Source organism: Mus musculus, chromosome 9 (genome assembly GCF_000001635.26).
Source record: "Mus musculus strain C57BL/6J chromosome 9, GRCm38.p6 C57BL/6J".
Taxonomy (NCBI): domain Eukaryota; kingdom Metazoa; phylum Chordata; class Mammalia; order Rodentia; family Muridae; genus Mus; species Mus musculus.
This window is the reverse complement of record NC_000075.6, coordinates 8,068,382-8,089,594: the sequence shown is the minus strand read 5'-3', so window position 1 is coordinate 8,089,594 and position 21,213 is coordinate 8,068,382. Positions and strand designations below refer to the sequence as shown.

Here is a 21,213-nt window from a genome sequence, read left to right as displayed (position 1 = left end):
TAGGATGTTATTTCAGTTTTCATGTATTTGTTGAGACTTGCTTTGTGTCCAAGTATATGGTCAACTTTAGAAAAAGTTCTATGGTATTCTACTACTAAGAAGGTATATTCTCTTGTCTTTGAGTGAAATGTTCTATAAATATATTAGGCATACTTGGCTTATAACATCTGTTAGCGCTATCATTTCTCTATTTGGTTTTTGTCTGGATGACCTGTCCATTGGCAATAGTTGGGTATTGAAGTCTTCCACTATCAGTGTATGGGGGTCAATATGTGCTATAAGCTATAATGGTCTTTCTTTTATGAACTTGGGTACCCTTTTATTTGGGGCATAAATGTTAAGAGTTTCAGTGTCCTCTTGGAGTTTTCCATTGATAAGTATGTTCTATCTTTCTGTATCTCTTCTGATTAGTTTTGGTTTGAAGTCTTATTTTGTTAGATGTTAAAATGGCTACACAGCTTGTTTCTTAGGCCCATTTGCTTGTTATATCTTTTTCCAATCCATTATCCTGAGTTGATGTTTGTCTTTGATGTTAAGGTGTGTTTCTTGGATGCTATGGATGGATCCTGCTTTTGGACCCACTTTGTTAGTCTGTGTCTTTTTATTGGAGAATTGAGACCATTAATGTTGAGAGATAGCAGTGTTTGTTGACTCCTGTTATTTTGGTAGTGGTGGTGTGGTGGTGGTGGCAGCAGTGGCAGTGACATCTGGAACTTAAAATGTAGACCAAGAAGGCCTCAAACTCATAGAGATCTGCCTACCTCTGCCTCCCAAGTGCTGGAATTGAAAGTATGTGCCAATATTTTCTTCACTTGGAGTGGAAAATTCCAAATATAGAGAATCCTGAAAATTAAAATGTGCACTGGGCCAGAGAAATGGCTCAGTGATTAGAAATTCTGGCTGCCCTTTCAGAGGATCCAGGTTCAATTCTCTCACCTAAATGGACACTCACTGTCGGATGTAACACCCTCTTCTGGCCTCATCAAGCACTGCATGAATGTGGTATACAGATATACATACAGGCAAAATGCTCATACACATTGTCTTAGTTAGGGTTTTACTGCTGTGAATAGACACCATGACCAAGGAAAGTCTTATAAAAACAACATTTAATTGGGGCTGGCTTACAGGTTCAGAGGTTCAGTCCATTATCGTCAAGGTGGAAGCATGGCAGTATCCAGGCAGGATTGGTGCAGGCAAAGCTGAGGAGATTTCTACATCTTCATCCAAAAGCTGCTAGTAGAAAACTGACTTCCAAGCACCTTAGGATGAGAGTCTTAAGCCCACGCCCACAGTGACACACCTATTCCAACCAGGCCACACCCCCAGATGGTGCCACTCCCTGGTCCGAGAATATACAAACCATCACATACATAAAAAATAAATATTATGCCAACAGTATGGCTGCCTAAGACTTGGACAGGGGCACCACCAATAAACACAGGATAACATGGAAGGCTGAAAATCTCACAGCACCCTACCCCTAAACAAAGAAGGAGCAAATAAATGCTGAGAGGGAAAGTTTTGTCTTCCTCAACATGAGTCCATAATTGATTTTACAATACCAAGTGGTCAGCCCTGAAAAGCAACACTTAAGTGGATTCACAGGGTTATATTAATGTGTGTGTGTGTGTGTGTGTGTGTGTGTGAGAGAGAGAGAGAGAGAGAGAGAGAGAGAGAGAGAGAGAGGCCATAAATAGGGGCACTACATGGGAGGGATTGGAGGAAAGAAAGTGAAGGAGGAAAATGATATAATTTTATTTTAATTTAAAAGTAAAATAAGGGCTGGAGAGATTGCTCAGTGGCTAAGAGCACTGACTGCTCTTCCAGAGGACCTCAGTTCAATTTCCAGCAAACACATGGTGGCTCACAACCATCTGTAATGAGATATCTTATGCCCTCTTCTGGTGTGTCTGAAGACAGCTTCAGTGTACTCATATACATAAAATAAATCTTAACAAAAAAAGAAAGAAAAGAAAAAAGTAATTTAAAAAAGTAAAATAAGTATAAATCCTAGAAAAAAGGTAATAAATACTTAAATAGCAGTAACAGAATATTTGCTGGCTTCTGTTTGTGGCATTATACATATAGATGTAATTCCAGTAAGTCAGTATTAGGACTGGTCCCAAAGATAAACAGCAGTCGAAGAATAACCACTGCTTTCTATAGTTTCAGATAGTACTTCTGAGTTTTTGGTGGCAGAAAACCTCATGAATTCTTCAGTGCCTGAAGATGAAATTCTGACTGCCATAAACAGCAAGCATCTACAGAAACCAAATCTGTCCCAACCAACCAATGTCTGTGCCCTGTCAGCTGAAGAGCAGAAGATCCTGAAGTCACTCCATCACCTCGATGAAAGGCTATACTGTAAGTGTAGAAGGGCAGCTCCTATAAGAAAATAGTACTTCATTCTTAGCATATATCTATTATTATTATATTTCTATTTATAATATTTTACTATTAAGTCTTTAAAACCTTGAAGTAAAAATACAAATGTATCTAAATTACCACCTTAATAAATCATCTAAAAGTGAGAGTATTGCTAATATTTCAGATGATTGCAGATACACCATATCATTTATTTTTTTATTAGATATTTTCTTCATTTACATTTCAAATGCTATCCCCTTTCCTAGTTTCCTCTCTGAAAGTACCCTATATCCTCAGCCCGCCCTGCTCCCCAACTCACCTACTCCTACTTCCAGGCCCTTGCATTCCCCTGTACTGGGGCATATAATCTTCCCAAGAACAAGGGCCTGTCCTCCCATTGATGGCTGACTAGGACATCCTCTGTTACATATGCAACTAGAGACACGAGCTCTGGGGGGTACTGGTTAGATCATATTGTTGTTCCTCTTATAGGGTTGCAGACCCCTTCAGCTCCTTGGGTACTTTCTCTACTCCTTCATTGGGGACCCTGTGTTCCATCCAATAGCTGACTGTGAGCATCCACTTCTGTGTTTGCCAGGCACTGGCATAGCCTCACAAGAGACAACTATATCAGGGTCCTGTCAGTAAAATCTTGCTGGTATATGCAATGGTGTCTGGGTTTGGTGGTTGTTTATGGAATCAATCCCCAGGTGGGGCAGTCTCTGGATGGTCCTTCCTTCTGTCTCATCTCTAAACTTTGTCTCTGCAACTCCTTCCATGAGTATTTTTCTTCCCCATTCTAAGGAAAGAAGTATCCACACTTTGGTCTTCCTTCTTCTTGAGTTTCATGTGTTTTGCAAATTGTATCTGGGGTATTCTCAGTTTCTGGGCTAATATCCACTTATCATTGAGTGCATATCATGTGTGTGCTTTTGTGATTGGGTTACTTCACTCAGGATGATAGCCTTGATATCCTCCACATCCATACATTGCCTAAGAATTTCATAAATTCATTGTATTTAATTGCTGAGTAGTACTCCATTGTGTAAATGTACCACATTTTCTGTATCCATTCCTCTGTTGAGGGACATCTGGGTTCTTTCCAGCTTCTGGCTATTATAAATAAGGTTGCTGTGAACATAGTGGAGCATGAGTCCTTGTTACAAGTTGGAGCATCTTCTGGGTAAATGCCCAAGAGAGGAATTGCTGGATCTTGTGATAGTACTATGTCCCAATTTTCTAAGGAGCCGCCAGACTGATTTCCAGATTGGTTGTATCAGATTGCAATTCCACCAGCACTAGAGGAGTGTTCCTCTTTCTCAACATCCTCGCCAGCATCTACTGTAGCCTGAATTTTTGATCTTAGCCATTCTAACTGGTGTGAGGTGTTATAGGGTTGTTTTGATTTCCATTTCCCTGATGATTAAGGATGTTGAATATTTTTTCAGGTGCTTCTCAGCCCTTTGGTATTCCTCAGTTGAGAATTCTTTGTTTATCTCTGTACCCCATTTTTTAATAGGATTATTTGATTTTCTGGACTCCAGCTTCTTGAGTTCTTTGTATATATTGGATATTATCCCCCTATCAGATTTAGGATTAGTAAGATCCTTTCCTAATCTGTTGGTGGCCTTTTTTGTCTTATTGACACTGTCTTTTGCCTTACAAAATCTTTGCAATTTTATGAGGTCCCATTTGAAGATTCTCGATCTAACAGCACAAGCCATTGCTATTCTATTCAGAATTTTTCCCCTGTACCCTTATCTTCGAGTCTTTTTCCCACTTTCTCCTTTATAAGTTTCAGTGTCTCTGGTTTTATTTGTACTTCCTTGATCCACTTAGACTTCAGCTTTGTACAAGGACATAAGAATGGATCAGTTCACATTCTTCTACATTATAACCGCCAGTTGAACCAGCACCATTTGTTGAAAATGCTGTCTTTTTCTCACTGGATGGCTTTAGCTCCTTTGTCAAAGATCAAATGATCATAGGTGTGTGGGTTCATTTCTGGTCTTCAATTCTATTGATCTACCTGTCTGTCACTGTACCAGCACCATGCAGTCTCTATCACAATTATCTGTAGTACAGCTTGAGACCAGGCATTGGTGATTCCACCAAAGGTTCTTTTATTGTTGAGAATAGTTTTGGTATTCTGCATTTTTTATTCCAGATGAATTTGCAAATTGCCCTTTCTAACTCTGTGAAGAATTGAGTTAGAGTGTTGATGGTTATTACATTGAATCTGTAGATTGCTTTCGGCAAGATAGCCATTTTTACTATATTAATCCTGCTAATCCATGAGCATAGCAGATCTTTCCATCTTCAGAAGTCTTCTTCAATTTCTTTCTTCAGAGACTTGGAGTTCTTGTCATACAGCTCTTTCACTTCCTTAGTTAGAGTCACACCAAGGTATTTTATATTATTTGTGACTATTGTGAAGGGTGTTGTTTCCCTAATTTCTTTCTCAGCCTATTTATCCTTTGTGTAGACAAAGGCCTCTGATTTGTTTGAGTTAATTTTATATCCAGCTACTTCACTGAAGCTGTTTATCAGGTTTAGGAGTTCTCTGGTGGAATTTTTAGGATCACATATATATACTATCATATCATCTGCAAATAGTAGTGATATTTTGACTTCTTCCTTTCCAATTTGTATCCCCTTTTGTTGTCTAATTGCTCTGGCTAGGACTTCAAGTACTATATTGAAGAGGTAGGGAGAAAGTGGGCAGCCTTGTCTAGTCCCTGATTTTAGTGGATTACTTCAAGTTTCTCTCCATTTAGTTTGATGTTGGATACTGGTTTGCTGTATATTGGTTTTATTATGTTTAAGGATGGGCTTTGAATTCCTGATCTTTCCAAGACTTTTATCATGAATGGGTGTTGGATTTTGTCAAATGCTTTCTCATCATCTAATGACATGATCATGTGGTTTTTGTCTTTGAGTTTGTTTATGTAGTAGATTATGTTGATGGATTTCTGTATACTAAACCATCCCTGCATCCCTGGGATGAAGCCTACTTGATCATGATGGGTGATTTTTTTTTAATATGTTCTTGGATTCGGTTTGCAAGAATGTTGAGTATTTTTGCATCGATATTCATAAGGGAAATTGGTCTGACATTCTCTTTCTTTGTTGGGTCTTTATGAGGTTTAGGTATCAGAGTAATTGTGGCTTCATAGAATGAATTGGGTAGAGTACCTTCTGTTTCTGTTTTGTGGAATAGTTTGAGGAGAATTGGAATTAGGTCTTCTTTGAAGGTCTGATAGAACTCTGGACTAAACCTATCTGGTACTGGGCTTTTTTTGGTTGGGAGACTATTAATGACTGCTTCTATCTCTTTAGGAGTTATGGGACTGTTTAGATCATTAATCTGATCCTGATTTAACTTTTGTACCTGGTATCTGTCTAGAAAATTGTCCATTTCATCAAGGTTTTCCAGTTTTGTTAACTATAGCCTTTTGTAGTAGTATCTCATGATGTTTTGGATTTCCTCAGGTTCTGTTGTTGTTTCCTTTTTCATTTCTTATTTTGTTAATTAGGATACTGTCCCTGTGCCCTCTAGTTAGTCTGGCTAAGGGTTTATCTATCCTGTTGATTTTCTCAAAGAACCAGCTCCTGGTTTGGTTGATTCTTTGTATAGTTCTTTTTGTTTCCACTTGGTTGATTTCAGCCCTGAGTTTGATTACTTCCTGCTATCCACTCCTCTTAGGTGAATTTGCTTCCTTTTGTTCTAGAGCTTTTATGTGTGCTGTCAAACTGCTAGTGTATGCTCTCTCCAGGTTCTTTTGGAGGCACTCAGGCCTATGAGTTTTCCTCTTAGGATTGCTTTCATTGTGTCCCATAAGTTTGGGTATGTTGTGGCTTCATTTTCACTAAACTCTAAAAAGTCTTTAATTTCTTTATTTCTTCCTTGACCAAGTTATCATTGAGTGTTATTCAGCTTCCATGTGAATATTGGCTTTCTTTTTTTGTTGTTGTTTTTTGGTTTTTGTTTTTTGTTTTTTTGTTTTTTCAGACAGGGTTTCTCTATATAGCCCTGGCTGTCCTGGAATTCACTTTGTAGACCAGGCTAGCCTCCAACTCAGAAATCTACCTGCCTCTGGGATTAAAAGCGTGCGCCACCACACCCGGCTTGGCTTTCTATTATTTATGTTGTTATTGAAGATCAGCCTTAGTCCATGGTGATCTGATAGGATGCATGGGATAATTTCAATATATTTGTACCTGTAGAGGCCTGTTTTGTGACCAAATATTTGGTCAATTTTGGAGAAAGTACCATGAGGTGCTGAGAAGAAAGTATATCCTTTTGTTTTAGGATAAAGAGATATCTGTAGATATCTGTTAAATCCATTTGTTTCATAACTTCTGTTAGTTTCACTGTGTCTCTGTTTAGTTTCTGTTTCCAGGATCTGTCCATTAATGAGAGTGAGATGTTGAAGTCTCCCACTATTATTATGTGAGGTACAGTGTATGCTTTGAGCTTTACTATAGTTTCTTTAATGAATGTGGATGCCCTGGCATTTGTAGCATAGATATTCAGAATTGAGAGTTCATCTTGGAAATTTTTACCTTTGATGGGTATGAACTGCCCCTTCTTGTCTGTTTTGATAACTTTGGGTTTAAAGTCAATTTTATTCCATATTAGAATGGCTACTCCAGCTTGTTTCTTCAGACCATTTGCTTGGAAAATTTTTTTCCAGCCTTTCACTCTGAGGTAGTGTCTGTCTTTGTCCCTGAGGTGGGTTATCTGTATACAGCAAAATGTTGGGTCCTATTTATGTAGCCAGTCTGTTAGTCTATGTCTTTTTATTGGGGAATTGAGCCCATTGATATTAAGAGATATTAAGGAAAAGTAATTGTTGCTTCCTGTTATTTTTGTTGTTAGAGTTGCGATTCTGTTCTTGCGGCTATCTTCTTTTAGGTTTGTTGAAGAATTACCTTCTTGCTTTTTCTATGGTGTCATTTCCCTGCCTGTGATAGAGTTTTCCCTTTATTATGATTTGAAGGGCTGGATTCATGTTACTTGGCCTCTTTCCCTTACTGCTTTTAATATTCTATCTTTATTTAGTGCATTTGTTGTTCTGATTATTATGTGTCGGGAGGAATTTCTTTTCTAGTCCAGTCTATTTGGAGTTCTGTAGGCTTCTTGAGCATTTCTTTCTTTAGGTTAGGCAAGTTTTCTTCTATGATTTTGTTGAAGATATTTACTGGCCCTTTAATTTGAAAATCTTCATTCTCATCTATACCTATTAGGTATCCTTAGGTTTGGCCTTCTCATTGTGTCCTGGATTTCCTGGATTTCCTGGATGTTTTGAGTTAGGATCTTTCCATTTTGCATTTTTTTTAATGTTGTGTCCATGTTCTCTATGGAATCTTCTGCAACTTAGAATTCTCTCTTCCGAGTTACAGAGACAAAATTTGGAAGTGTGACGAAAGGATGGACCATCTAGTGATTGCCATATCCAGAGATCCATCCCATGATCAGCTCCCAAACGCTGACACCATTGCATACACTAGCAAGATTTTGCTGAAAGGACCCAGATATAGCTGTCTCTTGTGAGACTATGCCAGGGCCTAGCAAACACAGAAGTGGATGCTCACAGTCAGCTATTGAATGGATCACAGGGCTCCCAATGGAGGAACTAGAGAAAGCACCCAAGGAACTAAAGGGAACTGCAACCCTATAGGTGGAACAACAATATGAACTAAGCAGTACCCCGGAGCTCTTGTCTCTAGCTGCATATGTATCAAAAGATGGCCTAGTCAGCCATCACTGCAAAGAGAGGCCCATTGGACTTGCAAACTTTATATGCCCCAGTACAGGGGAATGCCAGGGTCAAAAAGGGGGAGTGGGTGGGTAGGGGAGTGGGGGGGGGGGTATGGGGACTTTTGGTATAGCATTGGAAATGTAAATGAGCTAAATACCTAATAAAAGATAGAAAAAAAAAAGAATTCTCTCTTCCATCTCTTGTATTCTGTTGCTGATGCTCGCATCTATGGTTCCTGATTTCTTTCCTAGGGTTTCTATCTCCAGGGTTGTCTCCCTTGGGTTTTCTTTATTGTTTCCACTTCCTATTTTTAGGTCTTGGATGATTTTATTCAATTCTATCACCTGTTTGGTTATGTTTTCCTGTAATTCTTTAATTCTGTAATTCTTTGTGTTCCTCTTTAAGGACTTCTACCTATTTAGCAGTGTTTTCCTGTAATTCTTTAAGGGATTTTTGTGTTCCTCTTTAAGGATTTCTACCTGTTTAGCAGTATTTTCCTGTAATTCTTTAAGGGATTTTTGTGCTTCCTCATTAAGGGCTTCTACCTGTTTAGCAGTGTTCTCCTATATTTCTCTAAGTGAGTTATTAATGCCCTTCTTAAAATCCTCTACCAGCATCATGAGATATTTTAAATCTAAATCTTGCTTTTTGGGTGTGTTGGGGTATCCAGGACTCGCTGTGGTGGGAGTGCTGGGTTCTGATGATGCCGAGTAGTCTTGGTTTCTCTTGGTAAGATTCTTACTAACAGAAACAGATGCCTTTCCCCATCTGGTAATCTCTGGTGTTAGATGTTCTAGCTGTCTCTGACTGGAGCTTTTTCCTCCTGTGATTCTGTTACCCTCTGTCAGCACTCCTGGGAGTCCAACTCTCTCTAGTGTCCCAGTGGTCACTAGTGTCCCAGTGCTTTCAGGCAAGCTCTCTTCTGGCGGGAAAGGTGGGCAGATGTCTGGAGCTCAGATCTGACTCCTGGCTGAAGATAAAGGCCCGAAGGGACCCTGTACAAGAAGCTCTGTTGCTTCTGCAGCCCGCATGCTCTCCTGCATGGACTAGTCTCTGACAGACCCAGGATACAAGATGGCAATCTTGCCTGATTCCCGGGGTCAGAGCTCTCTTTGGAGGCTGTTTCTCCTCTGGCGGGGAAGGTGCACAGAGGACTGGGTCTCAGCTCTGCCTCCTGGCTGAAGATGAAAGCTGGAAGGGACCCTGTCCAAGAGGCTCTGTTGCTTCTATGGCCAGTGCACTCTCCTGTGTGGACTGGTCTCTGAGAGACTGGAGATACAAGATCACCATATCATTTATGATACCAATTTCTGTACTTTACTGTATTTGAGAAGTATATGAATATAACCCAGACATGGTGGTAGAAGCCTTTAATTCCAGGAAGCAGAGACAGGTGTGGATCTCTGAATTCAAGGGTAACAGAGTTAGTTCCAGGACAACCAGGGGTACACCAAGAAACCCTATCTCTAGGGGGAGGAGAGAGAGAAAGAGAGAGAGAGAAAGAGAGAGGGAGAGAGAGGAGAGAGAGGTGGGGGAGAAAGAAAAAGAAATATATGAACAAATTATTTGTGGTTTTTTAAGAATTATTTATTTTATGTATATGCGTACAGTGTTGCTGTCTTCAGATATACAAAAAGAGGGCTCCAGATCTCATTACATGGTTGTGATATCCACCATGTGGTTTCTGGGAATTGAACTCACCTTCAGTTTTATATAATTGTTCCCAATCAAATTGCTCTTAATTTTGGACCTAGTATACGTAAAGGACTATTTCTGGGTTCAATAGGGAAAGAGTCCTATATTCAATTTTCAATATTTTGACTCATCAGAATTTCATTACTAATTCATCAGTGATTCTCTGTGCATAATTGTTTTTTGTGTCATGGTATGATTTTTTCAGATGTACAAGAAGCAATTCGCAAAAACCCTTCCATCAAAAATACTTTACAATTAATACCACTTCTGGTAAGTATTTCCTAAATTCTTTCTTTGGTTGGTTTATGTGAATATTAATAGAAATAAGAACCTTCAGAGTCAGGCTGGAAACATAGCTCAGCAGTCAGGGACACTTCTTTTTGCAAAGGACCAAAGTTTGACTCCTAGCACCTACATGATGGTTCACAATCATCAGTAACTCTAGTTCCTGGGGATCAGATGCCCTCTTCTGACCTCACAGGAACATGAGTGCACATACATGTGTGCAGGCAAAACACTCAGTCACATAGAATACAAAAAATAAATCTTTTTCACATGTAAGAACCATTGAAAGATAACATTGAGTGCCCTCGGTTCTGAAATCTTGATAGAAAGGAATAAAGTTGTACAAAGTCTACATTTCTCAATACTGCCTCTTGTGTAAAATGCGCCTGTGCTCGTTCTGAGCCAGGCCTACAGTGAGCAGCAGTGAGGAGAGGAAGCTGCCGCTGCCCCACCACCACCACCACCTAGGCACAGCTCTGGAACAGCCTTGTTGACATTCGATTGTTCCCTACTTGCTTGTGTTTTCCCTAAGTTTTTTTAATTGCCTAATTTGATATTTCCAGTGATATTTTTTCCTTCCTAATAAAAATTTAATGGATCCAAAATTTTAAAATTCTAAGTATCTTTACTTTGGCTCCTTCATTATGAGACTTTGTATATGTCACATTTTAAATACATTTTTTTTTCTCAAAGGATCTGGCTCCATAGAGAAATGTCTGTTAATGACCTAATGATCAAATCTGTAACACAAATGCTTACGTTTTTAGCATTTACCCATGCTTAACTGCAGTGATCTGTGAACAATAGTCCTATCAAGATGGGTCCAATCCACTAACAATGGGTAACCCTCTGGCTACATTAGGTCCAAATGTTGTTTTAGTGTCTTTTTGTTTTGTTTTTCAAGACAGGGTTACACTGTGTAGCCCTGGTTGTCCTAAAACTTGATCTGTAGACCAGGGTGGCCTCGAACTCAGAGATCTACCTGCCTCTGAATCAAAAATGCTGGGACTAAAGGCATGAGCAACCACCACGTGACTAATGTGATAGTTTTTTATTTAGAATAGATGATTTTCTCCTACCATACATCCTGACCACAGTTTCCCTCCCTCCACTTCTCCCAGCTCCTCCCCTCCCACCTCCTCTCTCCCTCAGATCCATTCCCCAACCGTCTCCCTTCAGAAAAGATGAGGCTTCCAAGAGACAACAACCAAACAGGACAGAAGATACAGTAGGACAAGGCAAAGGCCCTCACACCAGTGCTGGGCAAGGCAGCCTAATAAGAGGAAGCATCCCAAGAGCAGGCAAAGTTGTAACTTTGCTTTAACGCTGGAAAGAGGCATTCTGGTCCCTGCAGCTTCACCCTGTTGCTCCCTGGGAACTTGTCCTCTAACCTGGCACTCTTTGGGGTCTCCATTGCTCTTGCCACCTTACCTGCCTTTTTCCAGGTTATTCTTCAGGACATGACTGCAAGCTTCCATCTGGGAGGGCTATTTCAGCCCAAGCTTTCTCCATGTTGGCCCCTCTACAGTCTTCCCAACTCTGGCTCGTCTGTGCATCTGGCACTCTGATAGGGCAGAGCTAGAAAAAGAAGGGAGCTCCTGAGGCAGCAGGTGAACCGTGCAATATAACGGAGTCGCCAGGAGACCACCAAGGCCCTACAGTTGCGCAGGTGTAAATTATCAAAGTAAAACAACCCTACAAATCTTAGAATTTTCATTTTAGAGTATCTTATTTAGTTTTAAAATAAAATTAATTTAATGAATTTTTAAGAAGCAAGTTATTTCTTCGGCCTAAAATATATGTTAAACAACCCCAGAATCTTATATGACTTTCGAGTGTTTCTGTAAATAAACAAACAAGGAAGGAAAGAACAGATGACAAAAGCATTCCTCTGCATTGTATTGTGTTTTTTGAGACAGGACATCATATCGCTAGTCATGAACACTTGGTCCTCCTGCCTCTCACTTCGCAAGAGCTGAGATTATAGGGTGCACAGCACACCTGGCTTCAGAAAGCTACTCCTAAGGATCTGGAGAGGTGGCTCAGTGGTGAAGTCCTGCTGTGCAGCATGAGGACCTGAGTTCAGATCCCTCGCACCCACATAAAAAAGGTCTCTGGATCATCCCTTAGGCTCAGAAACAGTCAGACCTCAGGGCTCCACTGGCCAGTCAGCCAAAATGGTGATCTTCGGTTTCAGTGAAAAGACCCTGTCTCAAAAGAAGAATAATAATTAAGTTGGAGCCTGCACGTGCACATGCAGACGAGCACATCTGCCCACTCAGAACCACAGCACTCACACAGTCAAAGGAAATTCCTCCAAAGCACATATTACCAATAGTAAAATATGAAAAGTGTGAATTATTACTGTCCATAGGATGCCCTACAAAGAGCAGGATACAGCATCGTTGAAATTGATGCATGTACTATTTTGATTTGAGTTTTAGTCTTCTTAAAAGTCATGATCTGAAAAGAGAATGACCTGTGAACATCTGCAGATGTGACAGTTAAGAGAACCCTCTGAACTCTCTTACAGAGCAGCCAGCCAAGGGCAAGTCTGTCTCCTGATGTTGGATCCACAGTGCAAAGAAAATACTGATGAGCTGTGATAGTCACTACTTAGTGGAATCATTATTTTTGAGAATTCCTGTAAATAAGTTCTGTAATTCTGCATTTATTAATGATTTAAAATACTAGACTTTTATGTTTATAAAAGTAAATCATAATGTACTTAATGAAAATGAATTTACTAGCTTATATTTATGCTACAAATTATACTTTATTATGTATTTTCTTGATACATTTTTAATGAATGAAATATTTCATTGTTTTCAATAAGCATGCTACTGGATATAAATTTTCTCTATTTAAAAATAAGAGACTATTTTATTATTCAAATTATGTATTAGGGATGATAGTGAATCTTTGTTTTCTGAAGTTCCAATAAATTTTGTACAAGTATATAAGAAACTTATTATTAATAACATCCCCATAAATAATAAAGCTATTTGTTTAAGATTTTACAGGATCTCTGCTTTTTATGTTACCATAATCTTACTAGATTGCATATTCATTTTATTCAAGGGTTATTAGTCTCCCAAAAAAACTGACATAAAAATTCAAAGTAAGGGCTAGAGAGATGCCTTTTGACATTTAAGAGTTCTTGCTGAAGCTGGGCGTGGTGACACACACCTTTAATCCCAGCATTTGGGAGGCAGAGGCAGGTGGATCTCTGAGTTCGAGGCCAGCCTGGTCTACAAAGTGAGTTCCAGGACAGCCAGGGCTACACAGAGAAACCCTGCCTCGAAAAACCAAAAAAAAGAAAAAACTCATAGATAACCCATAGATAGTTAGATAGATAGATGGATGGATAGATAGATAGATAGATAGATAGATAGATAGATAGATAGATAGTTGAAGCAAAGGCAAAACTTACATATTCTTTCAGAAGGGTTTATAAAATTATGTATGACAGGACCAGGTGCTTTAATCCAGCACTTTGGAGGCAGAGGCAGGTGTGTGTCTTTGTGAATTTGAGGCTAGCCTGGTCTACATAGGAAGTTCTAGGCAATGAAAGCTACATAGTAAGACCTTGTCTGTCAGGGTCCAGGAGTCTTGATCAATTTGTAAACTTAAGTATTTAAAAATTTGATCTTCCTTAATAAATGCTGCTGCTCCCATATTGGAAGACCCTGCTGTGCCCGTGTGTATTAGGGAAGAAACTAGTACTGGAGCTGCCCTGGTCATGTGGTATCAGTGTAGAAGTCCTAGGTGTTCCCAGCCACCCTCACCGTAATAATAGCATACTTAGAGAGATGTACAAGTACAATAATGACCTAAAGAGTCTAGGTACCCCAGTTTCCTCTGTTCCTAAGGGGAAAGGGAGAACTCATGGGGTAGAGGGAAAAGTGGCCAAGGTTGGAGAGAGGCCTATTGGCCAGGCAATAGCAGAAAGATTGCCGGGTGGTTTGCTCTTGCCTAGGGGCTGTCTTTCCTGAGTCAGAGAGATGGTTTCACACTTTGTTGGAACCAGTGATGTCTAAGGCTCTGTTATTGGTGGCCTGGACCATCATCCCAGGATCACACTACCAGATGCACAAAGACAGAGTCTCCAAGTCTTTCATGTACATTAGTTACACCATTTTTTATCTTAGTTTGAATGGGGTTGGGTTATTTAGGGTTTTTTTTTTTTTAGACTGACTCTCCATCCTCTGTAACTGAATATGATTATCCTTATCAGTGGCCCAGGGAGCTAAAGTTTCACAGCCCTGTGAAGCACAAAAGTGCACATCTTGTCCCCTACAGTTGGGGTCTTCATCTGAGGGACAAGGAAGGGTTGCCACACTGTTTTCCATACTCAGTCTTCATCTGAGTGACAAGCATATACCTGAAGGGCAACCAAACTGTTTTCCATACTCTGGATCCCATATTCAAAAGACCTAGAGAATGAGGGAACATACATGTTTACAGTCTTTGGGTGCCTATTCCATATTGGCCCAAACAATTTACATAAGCCAAAGGTGAGAGTGGGGGGACCATAGGCAGAAACACTGATAATTAGGCTCCCATCTGTAGTTCTAATCAAAGTTCATATGTGTTGTACTGGAGCATGTTCCTCAGCAGCCTGGGGCAACACAAAAGAGAAAACTAGTCTCCAGCCTCTGGTCCTGCAGATGTTGTGTGATGACCCGTTGATGGTCCAGATCCTGATGTTTGGGGCTTGTGGGGGTGCTTCAGATGAGAGTGATGAATCCAGGATTGGATCCCATCTACTTTCATAGCCATTGGGGTTGTCAAGATCACAAAATAGATTCCTTTTCAGCATGGGTCTAGGTTTCCTTTTTGACTTAGCATTTCAGCCTGTTAGGCAGACAGTATTAGGATATTGTCATAGGGGACCAGACAGGCTGAAAATGCTGGGCAATGGAGCATTTCAGCAGTTCCAAAGGTGATCCCTAGATGGAGTCTGTCAGCCAGGTGAAAATCTGCTAAGTCAAATATAGACTAGGAACAGAAGTTAAAATTGTCTAGCAATTGAGGAAAGTAAGGCATCCCAAGACCAAGGGGGGGAAAAAAATCCCATTTTTAAGAACAGGCAGATATATTTACCTGGAATCCATTTGATTTGTGGCAGGTGGATCCAAATCCTACAACTTTTTGATTCCCTGAAGCTTATGTGAATTTAAGTTTTCAGAAGAATGTACAGTAGTAGTCCCATTGTACTGAAATCTATATTTTAGAAAAAGTAATTAACAGGTGTCTCTAAGACAACATAGTAGACTAATGCCTTTGAGACCTAGTAAAAGTTATAGATTTGGGTCAAATAAAAACACAGAACATTCTTTTTTTTTTTAGTCTAGAGGGGTAGACATACAGATTGAACAGAGATCTGAATGAAAGATAGCCAGCCAGCTTAGTGGTGGTGAGAGAATAGAGGAGGTGACATGGAAGGACCAGACACAGGAGCAAGCTGGGGCCTTTCAGAGCTGCCCCCCCCCCCATGTGTTACAGAAGAGAGAAAGGAGTATGAGTCTAAGCAGGGCCCAATAAAAGCTCTCTAGAATCAGTGAGTCCAGGGTTAGAATGTAATTAATAAAAACAGTGGTAATAAGCCAGCAGTAATGAAGATATTTTTTAATTCTTTTCTAATCAATTGGTCATAAGATATAGGATGGAGAGAAGAAATGAAGGATGATCCATGGGTGTCTGTGGTCAGGTTAGCTGTGTGAATGGTTGAAGTCCTGAGATGGAGTATGTGAGAGCCAGAAGGTAGGGATTAAAAAAGCAAAAACAGATCTGACATTTTGATTTTCCTATTAGCTGTCTCATGGTGATGTGGCTAATGGAACGCAACCACCTGAGGCTGTGGAGATGTCCAGGCTGGGCAGCCACGAAGGGCCATGTCTGGGTCCATGGCCATACTACAGCTGGGGTCTGTGCTGATGTCTGTGGCCCAGGTTGCCATCAAAGGCCATCTGGATATCAGTGGTCTGGGCTGCTGCCAGAGACCAGGTTGCTCCCTGGAGGCCATGCTGACTCTACAGGGATGGAGTGGGGACACACGATAACACAGACTGGTCTGGGTAGCCTGTACTGCCTCCTGAAGCCATGATAACATCCTGGCCTGGGCTGCCACTGAGGGCCATGTCCATAGCTCTATCACAAACAGGGTCTGTGGTGATATCCAAGACCCATGTTACCACCAGAGGCCATGTGGATGTCCCTGGTCTGGGATGCTGCCTGAGCCCTGTGCTGAGGTGGCCCTGCCCATTGATGGCCACCATACTCAGGACAGCTGGCCTCTCCTGAGATGCACACACCCACTTTGCCCTTGCCTGGGCAAAGTGAGAGACTTGGCAAGCAGACCAACTCAGCTTCCACCCAGGCCCAGATCCAGGGCTCTGAGGTGTACCACCCCAACTATGAACTACTGAAGCAGGTGAAGGGGCTGGTCCTGCAAATCCAAAGCTGCAGGATCCCCATGACACGGGAAAAATGGGATGAAGAAATTGACTTATGGACTCGGATAGAGACAAAAGAGCTCAGTGAGAATGAAGTATTGATAGTGTAGCAGAACCCAGAGGCTTCAAACCAAAGACTCATTGCAACGAACATTTGTCAGTAAAGCTGTTTGGGCAAAGTGTGTACTGTGGGACGCACTTGTGGCACACTGCAGCTTCCATGACGAGATGGCTTTTGTTGTTTTTGTTATTTTGGGGCAGAGGGCAGATATGAGGAAATGGGAGATGCATAGGATTGGGCTTCATGATGTGAAATTCACAGAGAATCAATAAAAAGAAAGAGGGAGAGAGGGAAGAAAGGGAGGAAGTTCGTGTATTCCCCTGACTACTTGCTCCTGTACCCTATATTTCTTTTTACTAAGAAATTCTTTTTTTCCCAGTAGATTTTTAAAATTCTTATTTCTCTGTGTGAGAGGCAGAGATGAGAGTGGAAGGGAGAGAGAGAATGCAATTATGCAAAGCTGATGATGTTCACATCAAAGTCAAAGGATCAGTTCAAGAGCTGGTCTTCACCTCCTGCCTATTGAGACAGAATCTGTCCTGTTGCCTCTCCTACTTCCCAACAGACTAACTTGCACACAGGCTTCCACTGGTTGTCCCATCTGTCTCCCTGTGATGGTTTGAGCCCAGGGAGTGGTACTATTAGGAGGTATGGCCTTGTTGGAGTAGGTGTGACCTTAGAGGAAGTGTGTCACTGTGGGGGTGGACTTAGAAACCCTCCTCCTAGCCACATGGGAGCCCTTCTTCTCCTGGCTGCCTTCCAATCAAAATGTAGAACTCTTGGCTCCTCTCACATCATGACTCCCTAGACACCGCCATGCTTCCTGCCTTGATGCCTGAACCTCTGAACCTGTAAGCCAGTTCCAATTAAATGTTGTCCTTGGTCATGGTATCTCTTTCCCTGCAATGGAAACTCTAACTAAGAAACTCCCTATAGGAAGTCTGAGATCACAGATGCACACACCTACTGCATCTGGATTCACACCTGCATGCAGGAATTAAACTCAGGTTGTCAGGCCTTTGCTTTCAGGTGCTTTACCCATAGAGCCTTCTCAATGACCCTTCTACCACTGAATTCTGCTAACAGCATTATCTACATTCCCTGCAGATAGAACTTTGGCCTTGAATCCTAGACAAACTTGTTTAACATGCATTGCTTTCTTAGTCTTTCTAGGAGAGGAAAGAGGTGCTGCAAATTGGTCATTTGGAAACAGAGCTGAAGCCCAAGGTCTCTATCCATATTCATAAGCCAATTTCTTCATCCTTATATAGTTCTAGGCTTGTAGAGATTTTCTCAGACACTCGACGGTTCTCTTTGTGCACTATTACTGGCACAGGAGTTAAATGAACACCCGAGGTCATTATTTGCTCGTATATATTGTGATCCAACAGAAAGGCCTCTTGAAGTACAGGCCTAAGGGAAGCATGTTAACTCTTTCTTAATCTTATTTAATTTAATTTATTTGTCTAGAAAGGGCAATTAGAAGATGAAACATGAGGTAGTTTGAAATGAAACTTATTACATATTTTCACTTTTATGGTAGGGGGCAGGAAGGAAGGAGGGAGAAAAAGACAGAGCTTTCCACAGCACATACGCTGACAGAGAACAACTCACGGGAGTCAGTTCTCTCCGTCCATAGTGCATGCTCCAGGGATGGAGCACAGTTGAGTTTCTGGCTAGGTCTCAACCCCATGCAGCGTAGCTCACAACTGCCTGTACCTCCAGCTCCAGGAGATCTGTGCCCTCTCCTGACCTCCACAGATATACACCCAAGCATTTATACACACAGATTCACATAAATGATGTTTTTTTAATCTTTGATTTAAAAAACTAAAGAGGATGTTCATGTCCTCTGTAGAGCTAGCATTGTTTTTATCCCGGACCTGGACAGAAACACTCCCGTTACACAGGCCATGCTGTCACCATGCCTCCACCCCAGTCGCTGGCCTGGACCTGCCATGGAAGAGGTACTGCTTGCACACAAAGAATGACGGAATGATGGAGCCAGGCAACACTAATGACAATGATGGCAGTATAATAATAGTTCGCGTTTTTAAGCATAAACTAGTTTAGTACTCTAAACATTTCTCGAGCTTTTTCATTCAATTCTCTAAAAAATACTTTTGTAGATACAAAGCCTAAGGTACTGTTCTGGGAGACAGCATTCATCTTGCATCCTACATGAAAAATACAACAGCTGCAAAGGAAGTATCAACCAGATACTGAGCTTTTCTCTGTCTCCCCCTCCCCCCCCCCTCTCTCTCTCTCTCTCTCTCTCTCTCTCGTGTGTGTGTGTGTGTGTGTGTGTGTGTGTGTGTGTGTGTGTGTGTGTGCAAACATTTCACCTGCTGAGCCATCTCTTTGGGTCAAGAGGGTTGCCTCTGTGGAAATCCCTTGCTCTAGGATGTTCCCACTATAAACTGCTCTGTCTCACCCATGCTGTTCTCTTTAGTTCATTTTGGGGAGCTGAAAATATACCTTAAACCCCACATTCATGTCTAGCTTTGTTTATCTCAGATGAATAATGGAATGCCAAGCAGAGAAACACTAGCTTCTCTGGGATACCAACATCAGTTCAAGTACTTAATGAATTTGGAAAGGTACCTGGACTTGAAAGCAATCATGTGTATCCAATCCCTTCAAGAACTGCCTGGCTGGGTGCTGGTGGCACACGCCTTTAATCCCAGCACTTGGGAGGCAGAGACAGTTGGATTTCTGAGTTCGAGGCTAGCCTGGTCTACAAAGTGAGTTCCAGGACAGCCAGGGCTACACAGAGAAACCCTGTCTTGAAAAACCAAAAAAAAAAAAAAAAGAACTGCCTGGAACTTATAATTTCCCATTGGATAAACCAGGAAAAGACTGATTTTTCTTGTCTCTAGAAAGAATAGTGTCTGTTCAACTATGTACTTTTTAAAGGTTTATTTATTTATTTATGTGTATGAATATTCTGTCTTCCTATATGTCTAGATGACAGAAGAGGACATCAGACTCCATCTCCATTATAGAAGGTTGTGTGGTTACTGGGAATTGAACTCTGGCTCTCTGGAAGAACAGCCAGTGCTCTTAACCAGTGATCAGGCATTTTATTCAAGCAAAATATAAGATAAATCCAGATTCCAACAGGTCTTTGTCATCAGAGATCATTTCCTTTGTCTCTCTGGGTTTTGGTTTTTTGTTATTTGTTTGAAAATTCTTCATCTTTATTAACTAACTATGGCCACTTATGTTTGTCTTCCAGGGAGTCTAGCCTCTCATACCCCCTCTCAGAGCTCACCCTAGCTCCTCTTAGGTCTTAACTACTTGAAAATGATGGAGAGGCAGTACACACAATACCTCAGAGAAGGGTCTATTTAAAGACAATAAGACAACTGATAGCAATGATCCAGAGCATAAAACAGCCATTTGCCAATGGTCTCTATATCTCTGGAGCTTGTCATGTGAGTGAAGCAGAGTCATGGTGAGTCAGTGATCCTCAGAAGAAATCCTGAAGTGACATCCCACATTGATACCATCCTCAGAAAAAATCAGCAGAGTCATCAGTTGAAGAAAGGTGTTAGAGGTAAGAAACCATGTGCATACAGCAGGAACACAGAGCAAAAGACCTGGAAAGGGAAGGGAGGCTTGGAAAGCAGAAAAGTTTCTGGTTTTTTGCACTAGTTGCACTTTCTAGTGATAATGATAATATCTGTTTCTGGACCCTTTCATTTGGCGTTCACACTGGCTTCCTGAAAATCAGGTCCTGCTCTTTTGACTTTGGTGTTCCTGTGGTCTGATTAGAAAACCGACCCTTCAGTAACTGGAGGTGGTGGGCAGGGAGCTGGTGCCTGAGGAGCAAACCACAAGGAGAGAGGTGAGTTAGCTTGGGAGGTTAGATGTTTAAATTGAAGCACTTTTATTTAATTTTTCTGTTGAGTTATAAGGAAAATGAAATCTTCAATGTGTTGACTCCTTCAAGAGTCTACTTAGGCACTCTAGGACTCACCAGAATGAATTACTGTGGAAAACAATCAATATACAAATTTTTTAAACATGTATGAGTGTTTTGCCTGAGGGCAATGTATATGTGTGTGTGTATGTGTGTGTGTGTGTGTGTGTGTGTGTGTGTGTGTGTGTGTGTGTATACATACATATATATCACATGGATGCCTACTGTTGTGGGTTGTTTTGACATTGTTTGTATTTTGATGTTAATTTTGTTTCCTCAAGAGGGGTTGGCTCTGCCAAGCAGTCCATTGTGAATTCAGAATGATCTCATGTGAACCTTCTCTCCATTTTAATTGGTCAGTAAAGGCTAGAGCCCATGATTAGGCAGTGGAGGGGAAAGGTGGAACTGGAGGTTTGAGAGTGGGAGCAGGTAGAGAAAGAGAAGAGGACAAGAGGGGAAGGAGAGAGGATAGAGGAAGAGGAAACCATGATGGACCAAAACCACATGGCCAGGAGAAACTGCAAGCAGCAGGGGTTCTTATAGCTGGGGAATAAGTTGGTATAGTGTTATATCTGCCCAATCTAGGCTTATAGTTTATAATAACTGGATTATATATTTTATATGGGCTTATTGGGTTTGGAAATTCTAACAATA

General features: G+C 41.0%; 1 protein-coding gene across 9 annotated transcripts in view; it reads left to right on the top strand.

Annotated features, from left to right (window-relative positions):
* The window catches only part of Cep126 (centrosomal protein 126), a 58,020-nt gene extending 44,885 nt beyond the window's left edge, over nucleotides 1-13,135 (top strand). For 5 of the 9 annotated variants that reach the window (XM_006509862.4, XM_030244275.1, XM_030244279.1 and 2 more), the window contains 3 exons: nucleotides 2,170-2,367; nucleotides 10,036-10,100; nucleotides 11,561-13,135. In XM_006509862.4, the coding sequence (XP_006509925.1) occupies nucleotides 2,170-2,367; nucleotides 10,036-10,100; nucleotides 11,561-11,683 (386 nt within the window). In that variant the 3' untranslated portion in view covers nucleotides 11,684-13,135. Of the gene's footprint in view, nucleotides 1-2,169; nucleotides 2,368-10,035; nucleotides 10,101-11,236 lie in introns of all 9 variants that reach the window. The other 4 variants (NM_001045524.2, NM_001368148.1, XM_006509863.4 and 1 more) reach the window with 3 other exon arrangements.
* The last annotated feature ends 8,078 nt before the right edge of the window (nucleotides 13,136-21,213 follow it).